The sequence below is a fragment of the Paramormyrops kingsleyae genome, chromosome 19, assembly GCF_048594095.1.
Source record: "Paramormyrops kingsleyae isolate MSU_618 chromosome 19, PKINGS_0.4, whole genome shotgun sequence".
In the NCBI taxonomy this organism is placed as follows: domain Eukaryota; kingdom Metazoa; phylum Chordata; class Actinopteri; order Osteoglossiformes; family Mormyridae; genus Paramormyrops; species Paramormyrops kingsleyae.
In genome coordinates, this window is record NC_132815.1 from 16,937,239 (window position 1) to 16,962,022 (window position 24,784).

The window sequence follows — 24,784 nt, forward strand, 5'->3', positions numbered from 1 at the left end:
GATAAATAACTTGTGCGCACAAGTTACGTATCTTGTGCGCACAAGTTAATATTTGTAAGGAACATGTTAGCTCCGTATAGCTGCCGTACTACGTTTGCTAGACTTCTATAGGTTAAGCTGCATTTGCAATTTTCAAGAGTTTACTGATTTCTCAAAAATAATTTCATTGACATAATTAGATAGACGAATTGCTGTGTGTTTGATATGTTACTAGCTTGTTTAATCGAATCGTTCTCCTAAAAAAACATTGCTGGCATCAGGGTACAATATAATAAGATACAGTAGCCTTGCAATTAATATTACTCGAAGGAGTAAATGCAACGCTGCTGTGCACTACTTTGGCATTAAGGCGGAGTTACACAGTCCGTGTGAATGGTCGTGTGAATGATCGCCATGACGTGAAGCGCCATGAACAATACTTTTTTCTTTCACTATCGGTAATCATAGTAAAATAGGTATAAACTGGTTCGATAAATACAATAAACAGGTGTCAGTAATGATGTATTTATACTGTACCTGTTTATCATAGTGTATTAATATTATGATTACCGATAACGACCGAAAAAAAAGTATTGTTAATGTCGCTTCACCTCTGTCGCGACCATTCATACGGACTGTAACTATATATCTTGTGCACAAGATACATAACTTGTGCGCACAAGATATTTTCTTGTGCGGACAAGATAAAAGAAGAATCACCCTATGGGACTTCGGGGGCTCCGTACAATACCGTACCGTATGTAGTTACTTTTATTATTATTGTGCAATAATAATTATTATGTACTGCATTATTATTTTTCCGACTTGCCTACAAATTCGACTTAAAGACAGGTAGGCCTATAGGGGACGGAACTCGTTTGTAACCTTGGGACTGCCTGTAATAATAATAATAATAATAATAATAATAATAATAATAATAATAATAAATCAAATATTCAGTTTCGGCCCAGTTTCATAACAACATCAATAATAATAAACATCATCGTGCCCAATACATGCTGGCCCAGTCTAATGAGAGTCCTGTCTCTTGCTCCAGCAGCACGCATTGGTTCTCATGAAAGGTACACTTTCATCCAGCTCCAATGTGGACAGCTGTAAATGACTTTCTCAGGCTGAGGAATGTTTCACATGTTTTTGTGTTTGAGGAGAAAAGTCTTAAGGGCGACATCAAGAAAGTATTTCTTCACGCCTGTCACTTTGACCAGAAAATACGCTATTGCAATATTGTAATTAAGTTATCTTTCACTTTTATCCAGCAACTTTTCAATAATGATAACAGATGAAATATAACAAAAAGTTTCAGTTGGATAGTGCAGGGTTCAGCCTTTTCAGGCACGTTGACTCTGAACAAGTCAGAAATCACCGAGTACGGCTGGTGTGGAGTGTCCCGCTTTCGTACCTCTGCTGGGACAGCCGGTCTTGTTCGGCGCATCAGACTTGGAGTTGCTGTTCTTCTAAGTGCGAGAGACGGGGTTACTGGCCTTTCTGCTGCCCCTGACTGTGGATGCAGTCTGCGTGCGGGGGAGAACTCAGGAGAACACAGAGCAGCAGCACTGATCGTGAGAAAAAATGTCCGACGGGCAGAACGCGATGGGTGCATTTTCTGCTTACAGTTGCACTTCCCGGTGCCGGGTAAAGCGGGGGTGTGCCATTTTTACTCGCTGGTAGTGCAGGAGTCTAGTCCCTTACCGACAAATACATCTGTATCCTGTCTTATTTTCGCAGTATTTCTGTGCTGTGGGAAGCGTATCTTAGATGAGGAGTGAATGCCAGTCGTAATGGACAGGTCTATGTTAAAAGCAATTCCCGGCTTTTAGGCTGACGGGGGAAAACAAAGGCCCTCTGAGTGAATTAAGGGAGTTAATTTTATGCTTAAATATGATATTTCCAAGCAGTGATCTATCCAGAGAGAGCGAGACCCACCCCAGCACGGGATGCCATATTCGCCCAATGACACCAGCACTCACTACATTTCAGAATATAATGAAACCATTAATCTAAATACATGAGGCAAACCCAGCTGAGAACAGGAGCACACAGACCTGTGTGAGTCTCTGTATCTAATGGAAGCTAGTGGTCAAGAGTGGCTAGAGATATATAGTGGTTTCAAATGCCAGCTAGCGTGAAAAATAGCGTATACTGCAGCTTCTCCATAGAAATATATCTGGAAGTACTCGGATCTCTTCATGCTGTCAACATGGAAAAGAGTTTATTTTGGAAAACTGGAACAGCAGGGATGACCTGGAGTTCCTGAAGTTTTAGGATGATGTTTTTTTTTCCTTTGGGGATTTGAAAATGATTTCTCCTTATTGGGAGTTGTTCTGCTGAGCTGGTACCTGTAGCTTCTGGCTATTGAGTGTTGATGCTTAATAATTAAACTGAAAGATGGATTATTTTGGGGAGGGATTTTTTTTTATATTATCATGGCACATTTTGGATGTATTATTCAGCCCTGGGAAACACTAGACTGATTTCATTAATTCAGTTGGCTTAGAAAGTAATTAAAAATGAACTGCAATCTGGATAGTACGTTATACTTAAGACTCATATATACCAGTAATGTCGGTAAAGTGAATGAGATGTGTTACCCTTCTTGTTGCACGCAGATAATAAGTACGCTCCGGCTGTTACCCTCAATGGCTTCATCTTCATTCTGGGTGGAGCCTATGCAAGGGCCACCACCATCTATGATCCAGACAAGGGCAACATCAAGGCTGGACCCAGCATGAACCATTCCAGGCAGTTCTGCAGGTAGGTGGACAGCATATGCCATTGCCGCTCCCAAACCGGGTCATCCTGCAGCGTCAAACGGGCACGACGTTTCGTACACATGCGGTAAAAAACCCCCGTCTTATTGCTGGAACACTCAAGTCAGTCTCTATCCCACTGACAATAAACAACAAATAAATAAACCCAGAGGAAATGACTGTAATTCATGATTAAGCACTTGAAGAAAGCCGTTTCATTATACAGCTTCAGCAGGGAAATTTTCACTGTTTGCTAATTACTTCACATAATAGCTTTAAAAATTCCATGTTGACAGAATACTCAACTGGCTCAGAAAAGATGAAAGCGATTTACAGTAGGTATTATCTGTATGATGTCACATGGTGGATGGCTGAATCTCCACTGGGATTGCAGCGGAAGTCTGTGTGCTGTTGGGAATAGAAGCTTTGTACATGTGCTCATCACAGAGACGCAGAGTGAGTCCCCACCCCCAGAAGAGTTTTCAGGAAGAACTGAAGTTCTCCCAGACTCGTCTTTGTAGAGTTTCTCTGTAGAGGAGCCTGGGATTCGGCTCCCGTAGTCTTGGCGTTCCAAGACGTGGGCACGTCTGTTCTGGGTTCGAGTTTGTCTATAGCGTAGCGCCCGAGTGATATGAAGACACGTTTCCCACATGCATCTTAAGAGGGCAGCCACAGGAGAGAAAGCAGACTCAGCTGGGATCACCGGTGACTAGATGAGTGATAACAGCCTTTCATAAGACTGATTAGGAGGAAAGTTTTAGGTTCCATACTTCTTTGGATCAGGTGTAATCAGATGCTAGGTTAGTTTTCATTGACAGACTTCCACTCCAGTTTTCATATTTCAATTTGCTTGAAACTATTGTATGAAAATTATATACAAATGTTTTTAATGACAGCCTACATATTTATAGGTTCTAGTGAACTAGTAGTTCTATGGATTCGACTTGCAGATGGCATGCTGGGAAGTTACCATTAAAGAGCATGAATTATAATTATTATTTGTATGACTTTAACATGAGGCGGCAGTGTGGTTGGGAGTATTGCCTCCCACCTCTGGGACCAGGCTTTGCGTCTCTGCTATGACTCCACATGTGTGGAGTTTGCATGTTCTCCCTGTGTCATCGTGGGGTTTCCTCCAGGTACTCTGGTCCCCCCCCCCCACAGTCCAAAAACATGCTGAGGTTAAATGGAGTTAGCAAAATCGCTCATAAGCTTGAATGGTGTGTAGGTGTGAGTGTGTTAGTGTGCCCTGCGATGGGTTGGTGCCCCATCCTGGGTTGTTCCTGGCCTTGTGCCTGTAGCTTCTGGGATAGACTCCAGACCCACTGTGACCCTGAATAGGACAAGTAGTTTCAGAAAATGGATGGATGGATGGATCAGTTTCACATGTGACCACTCAATATTTTAAGCCTTTAAACATTGTTCTTTAATAAAACACATTTTGTCAAAATGCTTTCTCTTAATGTAGTCACTCATTTTCAGTTTGCTCGTCATATTTTTACCCAGAAATCAATATCGGCTGCAGTTTAATAGGGTCACTGCTTAGTCCCGTTTCTATTTTAAAAGTATATTCACATCGTAGCTGCCCCATTTTGTCTGCTCACAAAAACATTGTTATAAATGGGTTAAAATAGATTATCATCACAAAGTTTAAGGCAATGCCTCAGACATCTGTACTCCTGCTGTTTTGAGTTGTATGGAGAAAGAAGATTTTTAGTTATATAATTCAGTTCTGTTCCAATATGCCTGTGTTCTGTTCATTTTTGCATTTTAACACAATGTGACCTCGGGTGATATTCGTTTACTGATCAAAATGGTCTGTAGGATTTTCCCCCTGACACATTTAAATGAGTTCTGCAATTGCCATTTGAATCCCCGACTGAAATGTCTTTTTTTTATTCTAAAATCCTGAATCGGAGTTTGTCCTGGAGCATTACACACATCCGATTGTCTCCTTCTCCTGCCTCTAAGTTTATCTGCACATAATAATCAGCCTGGATACGTTCTGTATGTGCCGCATTTCTCTGGTATCAGGGCACTTCATGTAAATGGTATCAGTCAAATCCCAAAGGTGCTACAAAACACTAATCTCCTTACAACTGGAAGTTTTAATCCTCTCTATGAAAAACTGTTGTTTCCGTCTGCAGGGAAACAGTCTATTTATAGGGATAAAATTTGCTGAGATTTGCAGTTGTGTTTACTGGATTTCTAACTTGTGCAATGATGTGCAAAATCGCTGCTCAGAAAATGTTTGGGCAAAACTAATTTGGCACATTAAGAAACATGTCTTGATGAGAGATACTATTAGAAGCCTAAAACAAAGACTTTGTGTCTCATTTGTAGATTACACAGTTTATTAATGGTATCCAGTTCCTGGCTGCTTTACTTGATTAGTTATATACGTGCAGGACTTAAAGGCAAACAAATCCTACTTATGTTTCAAGTTAGAATAACCATTAGAAGACTAAACTTATGTATCATTACTGCATTAATGCCAGAAAAGCTGTCAAATCATTACTGAGGGTGGCCTGATTATTTATTTAAGACATGATAAATTCAGGGAAAAAATGCAGTTGTGGAAGTTGAGACAAAAAATAATGACTAGTTGTGCTAATTGGTGGCATGTTCTCCTAAAAGAAAACAGATTTAGCAGGCAACAAAGCAGGCGTGACAGCAGATAGATTTACTAAATATTAAGTGGAGGTGTCAAGGTAAACTTTGAGGAGGCTTGGAGACCAATGGGGAAAGGGAACCAGGTAAGGCGAGAGAAGGTGGCAAGAAGGAGATGGAGGAGAGATGAAAAAAGAATAGAGTCCTGGAGGTAAACATGCATTCAGAGCTGAATCCAGACCTGTCCCTGGCATCTCTCCACCCAGTGCTGCAATCCTGGACGGTAAGATCTATGCCACGGGCGGCATCGTCAGCAGCGAGGGCCCAGCTTTGGGCAACATGGAGGCCTACGACCCCTGCAGCAGCACCTGGACACTCCTGCAAAACCTGCCCTGTCCACTCTTCAGGCACGGCTGCGTGGTCATCAAGAAGTACATCCAGAGCGGCTGAGGCGGCCGACGTAGCACAGAGACTCTTACCCAGAAATCCTGGGGCGGGCAGCGATGCCACAGGCCCCGCCCCACCCTGCCCTGCCATCGGTAAACCCCTCCCACCTTCGATCTGTACCGAATGTAAATGACATTCTTCACCATTTCGGTGAAATTGAGGCCCAGAGCCTCAGCTATGTAACATAGTGTAACTTCACTAGATGTTTGTACTGGTTTCAGCACTAGCTTGTCAGTTTCATTAAAATGTGGTAGCTATCATTTTCCCATCTGTGATCGGTTTTATTAGGTTTGTTCCCCCCTCCTATTACAATAGGATCATGTGCATTCCACGGGTACGTCTGGTTTTTATCTGCGATAACTTAGCAAACAAATTACAGGAATATAACGACAGACTTTAGGATTAGTCTGCCGCTCTCCAAGTGTTCACTCGCTGCAGTAACGGCCTCCTTGCTAACGGCTCCTGTTTAAACGAGGTTATCACCAAACGGATCCGAGGCTCACACCGCGAGGATAACGGCACTGGGGAGAGGACCCGATAGGTGGAGGACGTCCTGAGGAGCACTCGAGGCCCCAGTCTGTTTTCGGAGCTTGCAGCATGCAGTAGAGACTACAGTGGTGGGGGGGGGAACAGCACATGGTGGGGAGATAAGAGCTGAAATCTAAAGGGCTGGAAACAGACTATTAAACCATCACAGAGCCATTTCTCTGCACTCGGCCAAAGCACAAATAATCAGAGGCTGAGGTTTACCACGCTCAGTATCAGTGTATTCCTCCATTGTTTGTCCTTCCTTTTTTTGTTTTACATTTCATAAGGTTTGTTGGGGGAATGTTGAAATATAATTGCAAGGGTGGGGAGCAGGCAGTGCTGTAAATTAGGAAAGGAAAAAAATGTTTATTTTAAAAAATGAATCGATTCTGTAAATGTTTTTAGAAAGCTGGGTAGATGGACGTCTGTAAATCTGTACGAAACTTAAAAAAAAAAAATAAAGTATGACAGAAAATGACTACTGGGTCAATTTCAGTTGGATCTTGTGAAAAGGCTTCACTGTCAGGGTAGGTTACATAAAGTTCTCACAGCAGTGATACTGTATTAATATCTTTTGTATTGCATAGTTAACTTTACATCACTATGTGCTAGATTATATGGTTAACATTTGCTGAAGTTGGCTAAAACTTACATGTCATTAACTGGGAAATTTTGTGTTATTGATGTTATCAAATGTAAGAGCAACACCAGGGAGAATCAATAGGACACAACTACAATTTGCACCTTTATTCAAGTATGTCACAGCAGTTTTTAAAAATTTCTTTCAGAAATTACAGTAATGCTTCAGTTCAAATATAACTTACACTAAAGTAACACAAAGATCAAAAAGGGTGTTAAATACACATGATATAACAAAGATAGAGCAAAAAACAGAACAGCAAAAGCTATAAAAACCTAAACAGTTAAAAAAAAAAAAAAAAAAAAAAAAGATAACATTTTAAAAGAACTTGATGAAGCTGTAATGCAAGGAGCCTGTATTCAGGATCTCACATCACCAACAGAAAGTGAAAGTAAGGGGGGGGGGGGTTGTTTAACCACAGACAAAATCATGGTAAGATAATCCAGATATTGTGCTTAGGGGCAAACGATGGCATTGCGATGGCTGACATTTTAAGGGTGCTGTGAATACTGGGGGAGACTGTGGCCGTTGGGCTGCACCATGTTCTCTATACTCCAGGAAAACAAAGTGGATGTGTGACTGATACGAATGCAGTAATGAAGGGAAGGTTTAAAGGAAAACAAAACATTTGGAGATGTGAAAATCTAGCAAGCTGACGCGGGACTCATCCATCAAGCTGTTTTTTTTTTGAGGTTTGATAAAGTTTCTGCACAATGAAAGGAGGAAAATAAAAGACATGTAAAACAATGGCGTAATGGAGAGCGATGATGGTGGATCGTACAGGTTTCAAGTGCAAAACTACGATCTCCTGTCCCAACAGACAGGAATTCTGGATCGGTGGTCTATCACGACAGCTACTGAATATTACTGAGCAATGAAACGACAGAGAGAAAAAATGAAGCATTCCTTTCACAAATCCTGCATACCTGACCAGAAAATCCCTTAGGCACCATCCAGTATATCACAGTCTCACCACTAAAAATCCAACAGTGGGGGGGGAAGTAACCAGCTTCACAAGTGGAACACATACAAACTGAAAGATTAATACATGAAGAACCTGAGAACCTGTAAACCCCCTTTTCCACACAAACCTTGCTACACACTATTATGCTACACTGCGATCGGCAAAAATTTAAAAACCCGAGTAACAACTTTTCCAATTTCAATTCATATACAAGACTCTTAAATGAATATCACACCGCAGAGTTCATGTTCAATAATTACATTAATAAATAAGAATTATACACCCATGAAAAAAAATCCCGAAAGTCCGCCGACAAGGCATAACCAAAGAGGAGAATATGGACAGAAAACACAAGCCGTATGCAAGTATAGCCGTATCAAAGAACAGAAGCAATTGAGGGGCATCCATCCGAAAACACGAACACAAACAGTAAACGACGCTTCAATTTAAAGTTGCGATTCTTCAACTTGGCTCAAATGCAAAATGAAAACAAAGGAAAGAAAAAACGCTGATAACTGCAGTGGCCACAGGGTTGTCTCTACTGATCCAGTACCTTAGCATTTGGGTCGGCAGGTGTTGCTATGAAATTCTAATCCTAACAAACACTGTTTGTACCCCATGGACGACTTGTCCTTTATCAACGTTAAATAAATTAAGCTGAGGTAGCTGCGTTTTCACGTTAATCCCTCTGTCGTCCAAAACCATTGTCTTGAAATGCTTCTATTGCATATGTCTGAAAAGCTTCACACCCAAATCGACCCGAAAGGGTTCTGGCATGGCACTGGTCATGGGAGATTTCAGCTATTGCCAGCACTTATATGAACAGGCTAATTAACAGTGGACATCCCACAGCTAAGCTTCCAGAACCGTGACCCGAAGCAGCCCGACAAAATTCAGCACCCTAAGAATTTTTTTTCTCTGTTTTGTAAACAAAAATTGATTTATCCATATCACGTGAACATCAGCAGTAATTTGAGCCCAACATCAAAAACTCCCTATTTTCAGGATTGGAGGAATAAAGTTCAACATAAAATGAACAAAACAATGTCCTTTATCTGAAAAGCAATCAGCACTGCCTGGAATGACCTTGTTCTTTGTTTAGGAAATGAAAGATGTTAAAACGAATGTACAAAAAATGCAAATAAAAACTGTACATGGGAAAATGAAAAAAAAAATCAATGTGGTATAGAACTCCAGATATTTCCTGCAAGGTGACAAGAACAACACTTCTGAAAGGGACACTGACAATTCAAAGAAAACCCACGAAAGATTGGCACAGACCCTTTCACAAACGACGACGTAACATGCGGACGAACAGAAATAACGCTGCAGTCGCTATGAACGCCTACATCCTGTATTGCTTTCAAATAAAACGGGTGAGATGTATAATGTATTTTTTATCCTTTTATTTTTTTTATTTAATAGTGTGGATGCAAGACTCATACATAAACCCCTATACAATACATTGTCACCGAACATCTTAATATGATTGGGTACATAAGGCACATGCTAGGCAGTGCTAATGAGACATTAAATTGAAATCAATCCGGTTATTCCAGCTAAGAGTGTGAAGAGAATGTTACGAGCAAGCTCGACGTGTACTAAAGGTAGAGTCACACAGTGAACACAGGGAGGAAGCTTCCGACCAGCCAATGTTACGACTGCAAACGCTAGCAAACTCCTCCAGCTCTATGCAATTTACTGATGCCAGATTATTTTTGGTTTGTGAGTATCAAGACACAAGATGTATATTAGAATTAGTATAAACTAGCAGACATTTAGCAAGTGCCTTTTCAGCTTTCTAAGCTTAGAATTTCAACACGGATTGTGTGAAGTTTCGGGTGTTTTTGGAAGGAGGAACACGGGAGAAATGCTCTAATCTGAGAGGCCAACACCAGTGAGAGTGGTGGCAAAATCAAGAAAAAAATAAAAAGAAAGAAAAATCAAGCGCCACCCACGTGCTAATTAGGCTGAACAAATTTTGTTTTGGCAACAATTGTCAGAGTACTTGAGAAAACATATTTAGCGATTCCAGTTGAAATGTGTTTGAGGAAAGAGAGAGTCGCGGCTTTGAGGACAGTCAAAATGGCGACGAGGTTCACGGGATATGCGGTTTTCTGACCCCATACCTCAATCACACTGCAATGTCACTGCTGGTGTGATACCGGGGGTCTGAAGACCCCCTACCCCCAGTTAAAGCCCCTTTACTGTTACAAAAAAAATAAAATCACCCCATTTGTCTAAAGAAATCCAAGCAGCAAATGGATATGATAGCACCAGGCACAGACAGCATTGGTGTGTGCATCTCATTGACATAAAGAAAACCTTAATGAGTTTGTGTTTGGTTCTGTAGACTGGTCCTGTCCAGGTACCTGAGACGATAGCACCAAAGTCACCGACACAAGTGTTCCTTTTTTCCTCCGTTTTTCCATTAAGACCAAGACCACAATCTTGCTTGGCTTTGAAGAGAAGGAAAATGGCTCAAAAAAGGCTGGTGTCCCTCAGAGGAATGTTTGGAAATGTTCAACCCTCCTCTCCATCTCCTAAAAGACAGACAGACGTCATCATTACATTACTCAAACATGACAGCTGAATGGACGAGGCAGGGGGGGGGGGGGGATGGGGGGGCAGACCTGGCAAGCAAAGAGGTATTTTTGATAAACTTCACATACGGACTCAGCCCACTGTTGCAGAGGGGAGACATTCTGTGGTTTTTCCAGTCACTCGCTTTCTTCTCTCTCCTTTTGTGTTTATTTGGATAGATGGCAGAAGCAGAACATGCAAACCCCTCTGTCTGCAGTCACTGCAGGGGGCTGTGCTTACATGCACGCATAATAACAGGAAAGGGGTACACAGATTTCCACCAGAAGTTACCAGATGTCTTAACCCTCCAGCATTGATTACCAATTGGCAGATCTGCAGCCCGTCTGTCACTGCAGTCATTAGGGCTGCAGGCAGGAAGACGCCGACCCTTAGCTCGCTCCCTGACCCATGGCTGCCTCCTCCCCCCTGGACATTCTCACATATTACACCTGCATCTGTTATGTGTGCAATTACACACAGAAAACTCTCAAGTACTGCTCAGCTGCTTTTGAAGTTCCACTGTAAAACTTTTTGACAAACACCAGAATACAATTTGACTGACTGGCTGGCTCATACATACAACACACCATCATACATTTGTTGACCTATCGTTGCAGGAACTAAATTAAACAGAACCTGCTGGATCCGTTTACGATTTCTTCCAAAAATATCCCCACAAGGCTAAGAAAACTCGTTCCGGCACACAGGCACATGCACACAGACCCTGAGGAGCTGTGTGGGCCCCTTACAGGGGTGAGTGATGCTCTCACAGTGCGTTAAGCCGGCTCCCGGGGCAGTCGCTGCGTGTCGCCCTGGCGACAGCACCAAAACAAAGATCACTGGTGGGTCAGGCGCAGCCGGCCTGGGGCAATTAACTCCACCAGGAAGGACGTTTCAGCTGCATCATCATGCCCCATGACAGAGGTAGAGGTAGGAAGCACTAAGACACTGCAACAAACTGGGTCCAGAAAAAGATGGATGAAGTCACTGATGTTCAGGGTGATTGTGTGTGTCTTTGTGTTTATAAGCATTTGCTCCCGTGAGAGAGGCTAATGGCCGAGACCAAATACACCGGTCGCAGTATGAATCGCGTTGTGTTTAAAAGGTATAACGTGTGTCAAACAGGAAGCGTCCCTGCAGGTGACATCCTATCGCGGTGTTCTCCAGCAACCGTGCCAAACTCCAGCAGGCACTGCAAGCACACACTATTATTGGCGAAAGCTTATTTTCTAAACTCCAAAGTGGACACAGCGCCATCGCAAGGCTGTAGGGATTGATGGATTAAAAGCCACACATGACACTTGACAGAGTCCTCCTGGAAAAAAAGCCTGTTGGGACCTACAGGTGTCAAAACCAGAATAAGAATCCAAGGAGATTTGGCCCAGAAAACATTGAGCTGAAACTTAAAGCTACAACACCTTGCCCTCCAGTAGGAGACTCCAGGACTCAAGCTGCGTACGGTCATGTTTCCTATGGGCCAGTGAGTCGGGGAACTCTCCCCACTGCAGAGGCCAGAAGGAGCACAACCGTGCTGCTGACGACCAGCCGGTGACTGCGGGTCTGACTCTGGATAAAACTATTCACAACTACAGACGGGCCACCACCGAAGACTGACGTGGGATCAGCGGGGATCCATCTGCCTGGCAGGAGAGCAGCATGTGAACATGGGCGTTGTGACCAAAGAGGGCTCTCTACAGTGACCACTTTCACTTGCAGTGCACTTCCAAAGCGCAGAAGCAGCACAGTTAAGTGACCCAATTCCTAATGTCTCTGCTGTTCAGGTCTCTCCAGCATCTCGAGGTCCAACACAAGCACACATTTCTCCTGACATCTTTAGCCCGCCTGCCTACTTCATAAGAATTTACACACTCGAATGTGCCCTACACACTGTCCTGTAACCAGTGTCTAAAATGGCAGGTTAGAGCGTGTTTGACGTCTGCACAGTGGCAGCAGAGCACAGTTACGAGTTCTGTCACGTCTTCATCCTGTGACAGTTTGGCTTTAGGGAGCTTAGTTCCATTTTTTATTTTTTTTGGAGGAGGAAAATGATCCCCGGTTATGCCGAGAGCGTGTGGTCCGGATACACTGGGCTGCTTGACATTCTGCCCGGCTCGCCCCTTCCAGGCAGTAGCTAACAGCTTTCAGCCAGACGGGCTCGACGTGCAGGCAGGGGACAGGGAAACACTCTGGGGGCTTGGACTGCTTTATCAAAGGGGCTGCGTGTCACCAGAGATCACCAGCAACCGAAAACATACAATTCTAGCAACTGTCAGTAACCTGCAAGTATTATTCATGATGATTCAATACAGGACATCATTTCAAGAAAGCTGTCATATTGTGTTTTACAGTAGGTTTTCCTACTGGGAATTAAAGAACTAACAGTTTCCAACAGGGGGGATATGAAATAACTAATGGTGTCTATAAATATATAAATATCTTACATCAGAAATACAACTGGAGTAGAGATGAGCGTCTTGGTCAGAACTGACAGTGATAATAGCCAGGTGGTCAGATGATGTTCCTCCTGACCCGTCTGTCAACAGGCAGAGCTATGATAGACCTAAACTTGATGTCTGATAAGATTCCTGAAGCAACTGATCGTAGCCTGGATAAGCAGAGTTGATCACTTTTCAGAGGTGATCAAGTGAGGATTGATTTTCCTTAAGGCAGTCAATGATGCAGCAATTCATTGATGCAGGCACACAAACAGACAGACTAAGTCAGGCCTTTCACAAGGTCCCTTTAAAGTCTGCTAAACAAGTACATTCAGTCAATCTCCACTGACAACTATTCAACAGCTTCCGGAGTGATATTTATCCAGAGAAGCTCATTCCAACCTGAATGACTATAGATGATTTCCACACAAACAGTAAATATCAGCAAACCCTAATTATGGCACCCTAGTGATAGAGCAGAAGTTGCCTGTATAAGTGAACCTTGCCTGCAGCCTGCGGTGTCCCTTCCCATGTCACCTCCATAGTTAAGAACTGTGGGAAGCACACATTTCTGCAATCTGTTTGGGAAAACGCAGCCACTGCAGCAGTACTACAGCCCTATCAGTCTGCAACTTCCTTCGGTACCACAGATTACCTCCTATACTCCAACCTCCAGCAGATCACAGAAAAATACACTCACACTGAGGGAAGTCTGACATTGAAGGGGACCTGCCAGCCGCAAGACAGGTCAGGTCAAACATTTGCATGAATGCTCTTCGCTAAAGCTTAATTATGCACGTAGGAGACAAATGGAAATATAATTCGCGTTTGCAAACACTGTTGAAATAATCCCTCTTTAAGGAGCAGCTCCGGGCAGGTTAAGAACTGCAGGGGGTACAACTCCAGGACCGGCACACATTGCCAGACTGTGCTTCACTTAATATTTCATTCATGTTTTATGGCCAGACACACTAGGCGATGCCTTTAAGGGTAAGATCAGCTTTTATGTACACAAGGCTGGCTTAAGAACACCTCCCCCAGCGAGCGGGGTATGGAGTCAGCCAGCTAATCCCCAAGCAAGATGAGAAAGAAAAACAAGCAAGGCGACCACCACAGTAAGAGGGTGCGTGCAGCTAGCAAGGGTATGACGACGGTGCCTGAAACTCAGAGCTCTTATCAGTGATCTGGTCTCGCCCTGAGGAACCAGCAGCTCCAGCAGAACTACTCTACCGGGCAGAGCAAACATGCAGACAGGCTCTAAGCTCCGCCGCGCCTGGGGCTGGGGCACTCAGGCCTTGTTCTGCTTCTTTTTGCTGAGGCAGATAGATGAGGTAAGAGCTACGTGAGCCTTGGGAACACATCAGGGGAAGCAGAAGGTTCCCGCGGTCAGCACCTGCCAAGGAATCTGGCTTGGAGAGCGAGCAGACTTACCTCCGTCAACAGGGTCTTGTCATAGTCTCCACGATGCTGGTAGATGCACTGGCTGAGCACAGAGTACAGCCTCTCCAGCTGGTCCACCGTGTACCCCTCAGACTTTTGGATCACCTTTTCCAGAAGGTTCTGAAATGGCAAGAGATTGTCAGCCGGAAGTGGATGAGAACAAGAACTTACGATTACCGTTATCACAAAGCACTCTCAGCAAAGACGGGAAATTGCTCAAGACTTTGCAACCTCTCCAAAAGCTTCTGAGAACTCATAGCTAAACCCTTTGTGTGGGAGACGGGGGTGGGGGGTGTTAGAGTTTATGGGGCGCTGGAAGACCTCCTAGAACAGATGGGAGCAGTTCAAGCCGGATGGTTATCTGAACCAGAGGGACACCAGTGTGCTTCAGGGAGGCAAATGCTTCGTTTATTTAAACTAGGGCCAGAGGGTGCTGGGGAATTGGGCCGACCAGATGGGGGAGGGTACAGAAGCTGAGGGTCATTTCAAAAGCAGAGCCGCGAGTCCGGGGCCCCTCAGAGATGTAGCTAAATGACAGAAGCGCTTGACTGAAAGGCAAAAAGTATCGAGGCCATCATGTTGAGAGGCAAGCGTGACTTTGTCAGAATAACAAAGACACGGCTGGGAAGCAGAGAGGAGAACGAGTATAACATTAATAGATACTCTTTTTTATAAGACCAGCATGATACACCAGGGGACGGGACTGGAGTCTAGCTAAATATAACTCCCAGGCCAGGGGAGCAGGCCGTGTGGAGGCTGTACGGCTAAGGTCTGAGAATGAGCACGGCCTCTATGGCAGCAGGGCCACTCGATATGCTACCAGATTCAGATGTCAACTGTAGCCATGGGTTATGCAACCTGATGCAGCAGTAATTGGCGAATTTCCATCTTTGGTTGGTGGACCGGGGATAGAATGTGTAGGAGGGACTTGATTGAACCGGACAAAGATGTAATCTTTGAAGTGTTATAGCAGGGATATTAATTAATCAGGCCGGTTCTCATGCATAGCCTGGGACACAGTAGGAAACATTGAGGTTACAAGATACCATCTCTGGGAGCTACACCACAGCTAGCGGGATTTCAGACATATATTCAAGGCTTTAAAGGAATGCATCATGGGACCAGATCAATGAGGTCAACTAAAACTGCTAAACAGGAGAGGCGGAGGCGGTGGAAAGAAGGGAGCACTCAAGACAATACAAGAGACTGAAAACATCTCTGGCAATGCGGTAGACGGCTGGAAGAAGGTATGAAGAAGTGATCACAAAAGCTACGGGAGGACAAGCAAACGGATCAGTATAATGATGCTCAGACATTCCTTCCAGTACAGCAACACCAACCGGTGGCAAAAGGGAGAAGTTGCTTGGGTGCAAAAAAAAAGGCAGCATGTAGATGACAGGAAAACAACTTCACAATTTCACACAGTAGTTTGCTCAAGAGGAGGCAAGAATACCACATATTACACACCTGAATTAAAAATGTATACCAAATATGCACAATATTGAATTATTACAATAAAGGGATAGTATTAAAGCCGATTTTCTTCACAAATTCACAGTGAATAAGACCAATCTAGCCAATTGACCAAGTAATCTTACTCTTATTATGGGTAAGACTATGATGGTAAAATGGTTATGAAGGTTATTTAGTCTAAGGTAGGAGAAAACATATGAAGAGGCAGTCCACATGGATAAAAGAATGGCACAATTTAGCTACTGAGTTTAAAGAAAGCAGGGAGGCCGACATTATGAAACCATATATTATTGAAAGTCTATTAAAATTCTTAACACAACATGGAGCTGGAAACTGTAATGCACATTCAGAAGCAACACCTACGTACCTAAGAGGGAGAAGCAAGCAGGTAGATGACAGGAGAACAGAATTTAGTATTTCACACAGCAGTTTAATCAAGAGGAAACAAAAATGCCACATATTCCACACCTGAATTACAATTTAATACCAGATATACACAATATCTAATTATTACAATAAAGGGACAGTAATTAAGCGGATAGGGGCTCTGCCACTTGCCACTGTTTTTACCCCCTTGTTTTCATACATGTTTATTCATTTTCATACGTAGGTGTTGCTTCTGAATGTGCATTAATACTGCCGGGCTTGTTCACCCCCCACTGTGAAGTTGTGAAGAAAAATCACTGGTGTACCACAAGGTTCTGTCTTGGAGCCATCATTCATTCCAATCCACATTAATTAAAATTCCACACAAGACAGATACTGGCATATTTAATAAACTGGTTAAATTTGCAGGTGGCACAGAAAAGGGCCACACAGCTGAAGAGCTGCCAGAACCTAGACACGATTATGCAGCGGGGAGACATTTAGCAGATAAACTACAGTGACGATCAATGCTAGTTAACTCATCGGGGAAGTACGAATATACAGACAGACACTATTTGGGGGATAGGAGGGTGACAGCAGCCGCTGTTCATAAAGACTCAGGTGTTTACAAAGAAGCCTCCCAATCTGCATTGAGGCCCCATGCAAAATAAAATGCTTGTACAGCCTTGTATAATCAGAGCATTGCGCTAGCTGTACCATGTACCGTTCTGATGGCAGCAATAAAGATGGTTTACAGCTTTAGAGCGAGTTCAGCAAAGTGTAATGAAAATCATCCCTGGCCTTAAACTATTACTAGTCTTGATCAAAAGTGACTGGGGGGGGGGGGGGGGGGGCACAATCCAAACATACAAAATTCTGAATTGGACAGACAAGGCCAGACCTGCTAATGACAGTAATCACAGATAAATGAGGCCACAACCGGGGGGGAAAATGGCCAGGCCCTGTTCTAAATCAGGAGGTTATTTTACAGCCAGGCTCCCCGGAGTTGAAGCACAATCCTTTCCCTCCGTTAAGTAATAGATCAGATTTCTTCATTTTAGCTGAACTACCTGCAATCTTTTGTGTTCTGTTGAATGTGAACTGCAAAGTGGTACGGCTACATCTATCCAGAAGAACCAGCGTGTTCCACAAACACTTTACAGTGCAGGTCTTCCTCGTATTAAACAAACAGAAAAAAGAATACATGACATTAATTGCTATAATGGTGCGGTCTGTGACAGAAATGTGGCTAGCAGAATGACGACATCTCCTTTGCTGTTCACTCTTTCACGCCATCTGCAGACACCCAATGGTCGGTTTCCCCTTTTTTGGTCAGATAACGACCTATGGTTTCTTTTTTACTTAATAAAAAAGTCTCCTTTTCCCATACCATGACGACCTTTCATTGGCTAATTAAGGCAGGGTGCTTGTTTATTCATCATAGTTTGGCAAGTGGGGACACATTCAAATTTTAAAGGGTATTAAATTAAGCCAAAGGAAAGTTGAACTGGACAATTTAATGACAGACCCAGTTCACACTGGAATAAAAAAAAAAAGCTTAAAATTTAAAAATGTCAGTTTCTCATTTCCATCTCAGAAACATTTAAATTGAATTTGCTTGTCCAGAGCTACTGATTTAAAAATGCTGCTTATGGTATAGCAACCATCTGTCAATATTTCATCCCATAATCTGATGCAATGGCCTCCACAAATAACAGGCACAGCACAGCCCCCTCCGGCGACTCCCGGACATGGGGGGCGGCTGATGTAACCGCTACCTGCCAGCCGTCCAGACTGTGGACTGATCAACACGCGTAACAGCACTCTGCCAGAAACAGGCACTTAATAACCACATCCATCGGCATGGCTGCCAGGAGTGGATGGGGCTGTTTCGGGGCACTGGACGCCCCCCCCTGTCGGCATGTCATGTCACCCTGACGCTTTTATATATAGGGGCCTTGGCCATAAGGAGCTGGGTGCTGAGTCCGGCCACACAGCTCAGGTGAGCCAGGGACAGCAACCCGAGATGTTCAGCCTTGTTAAAATTTCACGTTTCTGCAATGAAGAAAAACAAATAAGAATTGGATGCAATGAAGAGGATGAAGAAAATCGTGGCTGTCAATGTGATTTTTCCTTTTCCCCCCCAAAAAGTTTTTTTGTTGGTTGCAATATTATAGCAGGGTTCTTGCAGGTTTCAGTAAGTTAAATTTAAGACCTTTTTAAGACATTTTAAGACCATTATGAGTAAAATTTAAGACCAACACGATGCATTACTAGAAACATTCGAATGGTACCAGAAATTCTCATATTTTATGTCACTCATATCCTTAACCCAAGATCCACATATCATATGTGTTTATAAAGTGCGTTTTAATAAGTTCACATGTGTTTAAAGTCTGGAATGTAACTTCCGCGATAGGCAGGGAATCCAGACCCATCAGCCATAGGTGAAAATCCGCGATATAGAAAGACCATATACATAAACTTTTTTTATAGTTTAAGCCTTAAAATATATAGTGATCCCGCGCCTATCGTGGAAGTTACGTTCCAGACCCATCAGCGATAATGAAAACAACTGGAAACAGCTGATAAACACGGGGAATCCACATGGGGTTAACGAGGGGGCGTGGCACACGTGAGGAGCGGACGAGCGGGGCAGGACATACTGCACTTTTAATCAGACTTTTTAGATTTTCCAAGCAATTTTTATTCAAATAAGTTTTTTTCCCCCCCATCTCTATTTTGCTTTTTTTTGTCTTGGTTTAACTTTTTTAAATCTTGTTTTTATAAAGCACATTAAATAACCCCTGTGTATGATAATAAAAACTTGCCTTGCCTTACCATAAGGAGACCGAGAAACGCTCTCCTCAAGACCACACGAACAACTAAAAACTATATGCTGGAAACTAAGACATTCACAAGGTAACTCCATGAAAAGCTCTGAAAAAGTAGAAATGTGCTTATTTTATAACGTGAGCCAACTGGATAGTAGTTGCCTTTTAACTGAAAAAATTCACTCCAGTCAGAGAAAAAAGTTACTAACGCACTACATCAAAACATTTACATTGCAATAATGTATGGAATGAAATAAACTTGTAACTATATCATTCAGTAATACAAATAAAACATACCGTTCACATTGGCCTCAAGAACTAAGCGCCTGATTCCCCTGCACTTCCTGTTGTGGCTGAGCGTGCACCTGACGTCAGTGGCTGAAAGTACACGTTCTGCAGCCAACAGATACCCTTCTCAATCTGTTTGCCTAGTTGCAGTGATCACGCGATGGGATTTGTAGTTTTATTACCATGCAGACACCGATGCAGACCAGAAAACACAACCAACGGATTAGTTTTACAGCATTTTACCATTTTATTTTCTGCGGACAACGCTTTTTGGGAATGAACAGAGGTAAGAATTTTAAGACTTGGCAAAATTAGATTTAAGACCTAGGATGAAAATCTGGGCATTTTTAAGAGATTTTAAGGCCTTAAATTTAACTTTCTGAATTTTAGACTTTTTAAGACTTTAAGACCCTGCGGGAACCCTGTACAGGTTGAAAAAGATCTGCTATGATTTATCTTGGTTTCATTTTTCACATCACGAAAACCTGCAATTTTATAGTTGCATGCACACTAAGCCAATGGCAAAAAACAAGGACCAACCAAGGCCGACGAGCAAGCAGTCTTCTATCAAGCTGCCATTGGCTCCTGTCCATTGTGTAAATTTGCACTGGAACACACCAGCACTACAAGTAATGGTTGACATACAGCCCAATCAGAAAACTCAGTTTCGCCAACTAGCTTCGACGCAGATGCTCAATATGCTCAATTGGCCAAAACAGCGGCAACAGGGAGCATGTGTGGCTGCCGCACACACACCAGCCCAACCGGCAGTCGCCGACTGCCACCAATAGCCCAGCGGCTTCCCAAAACCAGCTAGGTGTGTTCCAGGTTTAACAGGGGTGTGAAGACTTTATATCCACTGTTAAAGAACAAGCAACAAAAAGGAAAACAGATGAGAATAACTCAAGGTCCCTTTGGCTTGTTTGTTCAAAGCATAATTTTCAGTTCAGTGGCAACCTCTGCTGCACATTTCCATGTTTATACTACAACACAACGAATAACAGCTATAACATAATAATATCCTTTCCTTGCCGAAAAGCTCATTTTACTGGCACGGCCAACAGTACAGGAGATAAACATTCAATGTGCGACCAGGGCGGTTTTCTTTAGTACTGCACTACTGTGCGCGCAGTGACAGAGTGGGAGTGAATCCCGTCACGGCCTGTTTAGGAGGCCCAGCCGAGGGATCCTCGAATCAGTGCGATATCCGCAGGGTTCGGCTCTCCGGGACCTTGTGCTTGATCAACTCTCAGAAAATATGCATCTACTCTGCCTGCACGCCGACGCGGTGACTGGATCTGGTCTCATCCAGGGACAATAAGCATGCACACCGGATTTCTGGCAGGGTCCCTTTATGCAGACTTAATGCAAACATGACTACAGACATCCATGGTATTTCAAACGAGCGTGCGTGCAGATAGTCAGCGCCAGTCCGCTGACGACGTGACACACTAGTCACCCGCAGACGGCTGCTCCTGTGAATCTCATCCCTGCCAATCAGCATCCTCTGTCTCCCCAGAATCACATGGCGCTCAGTGCTATCGCCAGCAACAAGCAGCTCACAGAAACCTGACAGCTATATATATACACATTTGTGATCATTGCAAAAACAGGGAAGCATGTTTCGCCCAATAATCCAGACAAAACGGGATATTTTTGTTAAAATAAAAAGAAACCCTAAACTGGGAAAATATTACTTGTAGTGTGACATATGGCCTTTAAAAAATCAAAACGATACAGGAATATAATTACTAAAGTTTCATTAACAAGCTACTGTGCAATTAAGCCAATACACACTGCTGAAATCTGCAAACTAATTAAGCTTTAATGTGTAAATTAAAGTATTTACAGTGCAACACTATCCTAAAATTAGCAAACTAATTTCAAGATAAACCATTAAACTGCAGTTGTCATTGCTAAAGTGCTTTATATTAAAACATTATTATCATGGAACTGAAAGCAAAATAATGACAGACTATTAAACATTTAAAAAACCTTGAAGCATCTCTTAGATGCTTTAAAAAACTAATCAACAATAATACGCTTACAGTACAATCCAAGTAGGATAAAACTGAATGAGACATTCCAGTGTATGAAGGAAAGTTCTCATACTGAAGTGTACTATACAGTTATGCTGCCTTCGGAAAGTCTTGGCTTAGAAATGACATAATTGCTGTTGATGGAAAGAGCAGCGTCACATAATTAACTTGAAAATGTTGGCTCTAACATATACCAATCATAGCCAAACAAGAGGATGTAGACAATGACAGTGATTAGCACAGGATCATGGTGACCACAACATACACACCTTCCACACCGTGATGCTGTTTTTGCAGTTACTACCGTATGTGTACATTAATTCCAGACGTAGGCACAGCCTCCCTTTAGAAAAGCTTACCCCCCACCCCCAATTAAAATTCTACATAGTTCAAACTGTACATTTCAAAAGCAAACAGGTCAGCGTGGGCTTCAGAATCAATGTAGCAGCTGTTTGTTTAAAACAGGTAGTCATCACTGCACCTCTTCAGGCTGAGGGCATCAAAACATGGTTTCAAAGGGAGATGGCCATCTGTATCCACCAGCTTTTTTCCAAAATTTTTTCTCTGTTTTCGCAAAAGTGATGCAGTGCATTCTGGGAGAAATATTGTGTTCCAATACACATCCAGTATGCTACATAAAGAGCCCAAGAAAATGGGAATCACTACATTATGGGTTATAGCTTTTTATGACATGGACATTCTGCAACTATGCATCGACTGAACTTAGGAAGGCGCAGGTGTTTGGGGGCATGGTAAATGCCACAGACCCAAATAAATACCTGCTGAGATATTGAGATATTGCTGTACCATACAGCAAACCCCCCCCTCATCCCAACAGGAGGCTTGGAAAAACCTTCCCAGACCTCTAGCTTCAATATCACGCAGAGTCACCCCTGACAGCGAGTGCAGACTGTTGAGCCACACCTGGGGATATGCCCCCCCATCCCAGGTCCTTGTTCCACACATGACTCAACTGTTGTGATGACTTTCCCGCAGCTTGAAAAGCAAGACCGTGCTGCTGGGGGGCTTGTTTTGGTCTGAGGAAGCAACAACTAACAATGGAGAGTGAGAACACCACCAGTGTGATCGTAGTGTGTTTGCGCGTGCGTCTGTGTGTGTGTGTGTGTGTGTGTGTGTGGGGGGGGACACAATGTTCAAGCCAAGTAGCCTCACCACATCTGACATGTTATTACAATTAAGATGCTGCATCTCCATGCACAACGAACCCGACCGGGCTGGAATGATCAGTGGGATTTGTGGTTTCTCTCCTGCCACACTGTCCCTGCCAGGAGCCAGGCGGGTGTGAAGCTGAGGACAGTTTAAAGACGGGCCCTGATACAGACGCCTGGTGCTCCTCTCTCTACTCACTTTCCACAAGGAGGAACCCTGCCAACAGACGACCAGGCCAGAATAAACTCTCCTCTCCACACTGCAAGATTTGCATTTCTTGCGGCCTTTGATCCCTCCCCGCTACCCATGGACCCACTTCAGAAAAACACTCTTTGCACTCTTAGTTATTGTAGATGGAAAATCAGAAATGCCTTGTAGTAAAACCTGAAGCTGTAAGTTTAAAAAGCAGGCACCGTTAAAGCATATCCCAAATGAGGGAGAGTGCACTACACATCACAGAGACATTTATGTACAGAGAGGTAACCATCTCGGCCTTGATTTCATTACCATTCAAACATTTTTCTAATCATCTTCAAACCCAAACCCTGGAGGTGAGAGAAAAGCACTATCCACAGTCAACTAACTCCTGAAATACACAACAGTGTAGACTTTCCCGCCACAAGAATGTGTCAGGTAGACATTTAAATATAATGTTCCAGTACATATCCATAAACTGCCTAAAAGATTCTTATACCTAAATATTTTATCAGTTCAGTTCCTTAGACAAAAAAGGTACATTTAGCTCTAATAGGTCTTTAAAATCACATGTAGCAGTTTTAACTGACATGAAAGATCTAATTATACGAGGCCAGAAGAGCAGCAGAAAGCACAAAATTTGGGCCACAGAGGACAATGATCCAGCAACTAAAATCCTAAGAAAGAGTAAACAGATGCAATTGAAAGGGACCCAAAGCTGCAGACAGCCATGCACAGCACCCCCTAGCAGGGATCTGCTATGTGGGAGTCGTCCTTCTTTCCTTGGTCTGGGCTCCCATGATGTATCGCTGTTTATTTGCACGAGGTCGCTTTAAACACTGACATCACCAAGCTGGAGCCATTTAGCCCAGAGACACCTGACCTTTTCACAAGCTCCACAGCAGGTCCCTGACTTAAAAATGCATCCAGACTCTTTTCATAAGCCTTTGTCGCTGGTCTGAGTGCTGATGAATGCGTACAGAAAAGACTGGTTTGATAAATAAAGAATCCCAGAAACAAGTCTCTTCAGTGCTGCAGGAGCTGAAACACTCTTAAGAAGCAAATTTCAATGGAATCACCGGGAAAAAAAACACAAAATCAACCCATAGGATTCTATATATACACTTAGATTTGCAAGGAACAGAAGTATGTTTATCAAAAGACATCTTCTAAAGAGTAATAAGTGAGTTTGCATTAGTGCTGCGTGTTCAGCAAGCAGGCTTTTTAAGCAGCCTCTAATCTGCTGAGCCCACCGCCTGCGGCCGGTTCCGGCAGAGAGCAAAGTCAACATCGGTCCGATTGGTCTCGGATACGGCGGCGCGGGAGCCGCCTGTCAAGGCCGCCACACAGAGATAATGGTGTGATATTAGGTGCGGCTGAAAGATAAGGGGCAGATCAGCGCGGTTTAGGAGGGTGATTTTACACCAATTACGCTCGTCCGCTCACTCTGGTCCGGCCGCCAGTCGCGGAATTACTTCAAGGAGCGCCGATCCAATTTGCACTCGGATATTGGGTGAAGCTCGGCACGACTGCGCCGGTGTTCGTAGGGCCGGGACTGTTTCTGAGAGATACGTGTCCGCCTGTAAGCATGCCTGAAGTTCTAGAAAAGCAGCCCGGCATGCAGCAGCATGTACAGGCAATGAGATTTTTAAGACAAAGGCACAAGACCAATGGTGGCTCCGTTGGCAATTAAAACACGGATGTTCAAAAGAAATCCACTCGCACGCTACTTGATGCGCCATCATTATTACAACAAGCAGCATACCTTAGAGCTCACAAACAAACCTTTAATATCATGTCATTTCCTTCTGGAATTAGCTTTAAAACCACGGTTATATTTTCAAAAATACTGTGAAAATTAAAAAAAAAACACAGAAGATATCTTGTGTGCTACTAAAGCCCATGCAAGCTGGGGAGGAAAGGGACTGCAAGGCTTATCCAGCACCTCCCGAAGGATGCCATTGGACGGCATTCAGTACCCGGCTGGTACGCAGAGCACATGCAGGACGTTGACCGGAGAACAGT

The 24,784-nt window shown here is 43.4% G+C and overlaps 2 protein-coding genes across 7 annotated transcripts in view; one reads left to right on the forward strand and one right to left on the reverse strand.

Moving 5' to 3' along the window:
* Nucleotides 1-6,810, forward strand: part of LOC111837707 (kelch-like protein 29) — a 158,027-nt gene extending 151,217 nt beyond the window's left edge. For all 5 annotated transcript variants that reach the window (XM_072702864.1, XM_072702866.1, XM_072702865.1 and 2 more), the window contains 2 exons: nucleotides 2,607-2,751; nucleotides 5,624-6,810. In XM_072702864.1, the coding sequence (XP_072558965.1) occupies nucleotides 2,607-2,751; nucleotides 5,624-5,807 (329 nt within the window). In that variant the 3' untranslated portion in view covers nucleotides 5,808-6,810. The remainder of the gene's footprint in view (nucleotides 1-2,606; nucleotides 2,752-5,623) is intronic.
* A 254-nt stretch (nucleotides 6,811-7,064) lies between these two features.
* Nucleotides 7,065-24,784, reverse strand: part of atad2b (ATPase family AAA domain containing 2B) — a 60,838-nt gene continuing 43,118 nt past the window's right edge. For both annotated transcript variants that reach the window (XM_023799239.2, XM_023799248.2), the window contains 2 exons: nucleotides 14,386-14,514; nucleotides 7,065-10,479 (listed from right to left, as the gene is read on the reverse strand). In XM_023799239.2, the coding sequence (XP_023655007.1) occupies nucleotides 10,438-10,479; nucleotides 14,386-14,514 (171 nt within the window). In that variant the 3' untranslated portion in view covers nucleotides 7,065-10,437. The remainder of the gene's footprint in view (nucleotides 10,480-14,385; nucleotides 14,515-24,784) is intronic.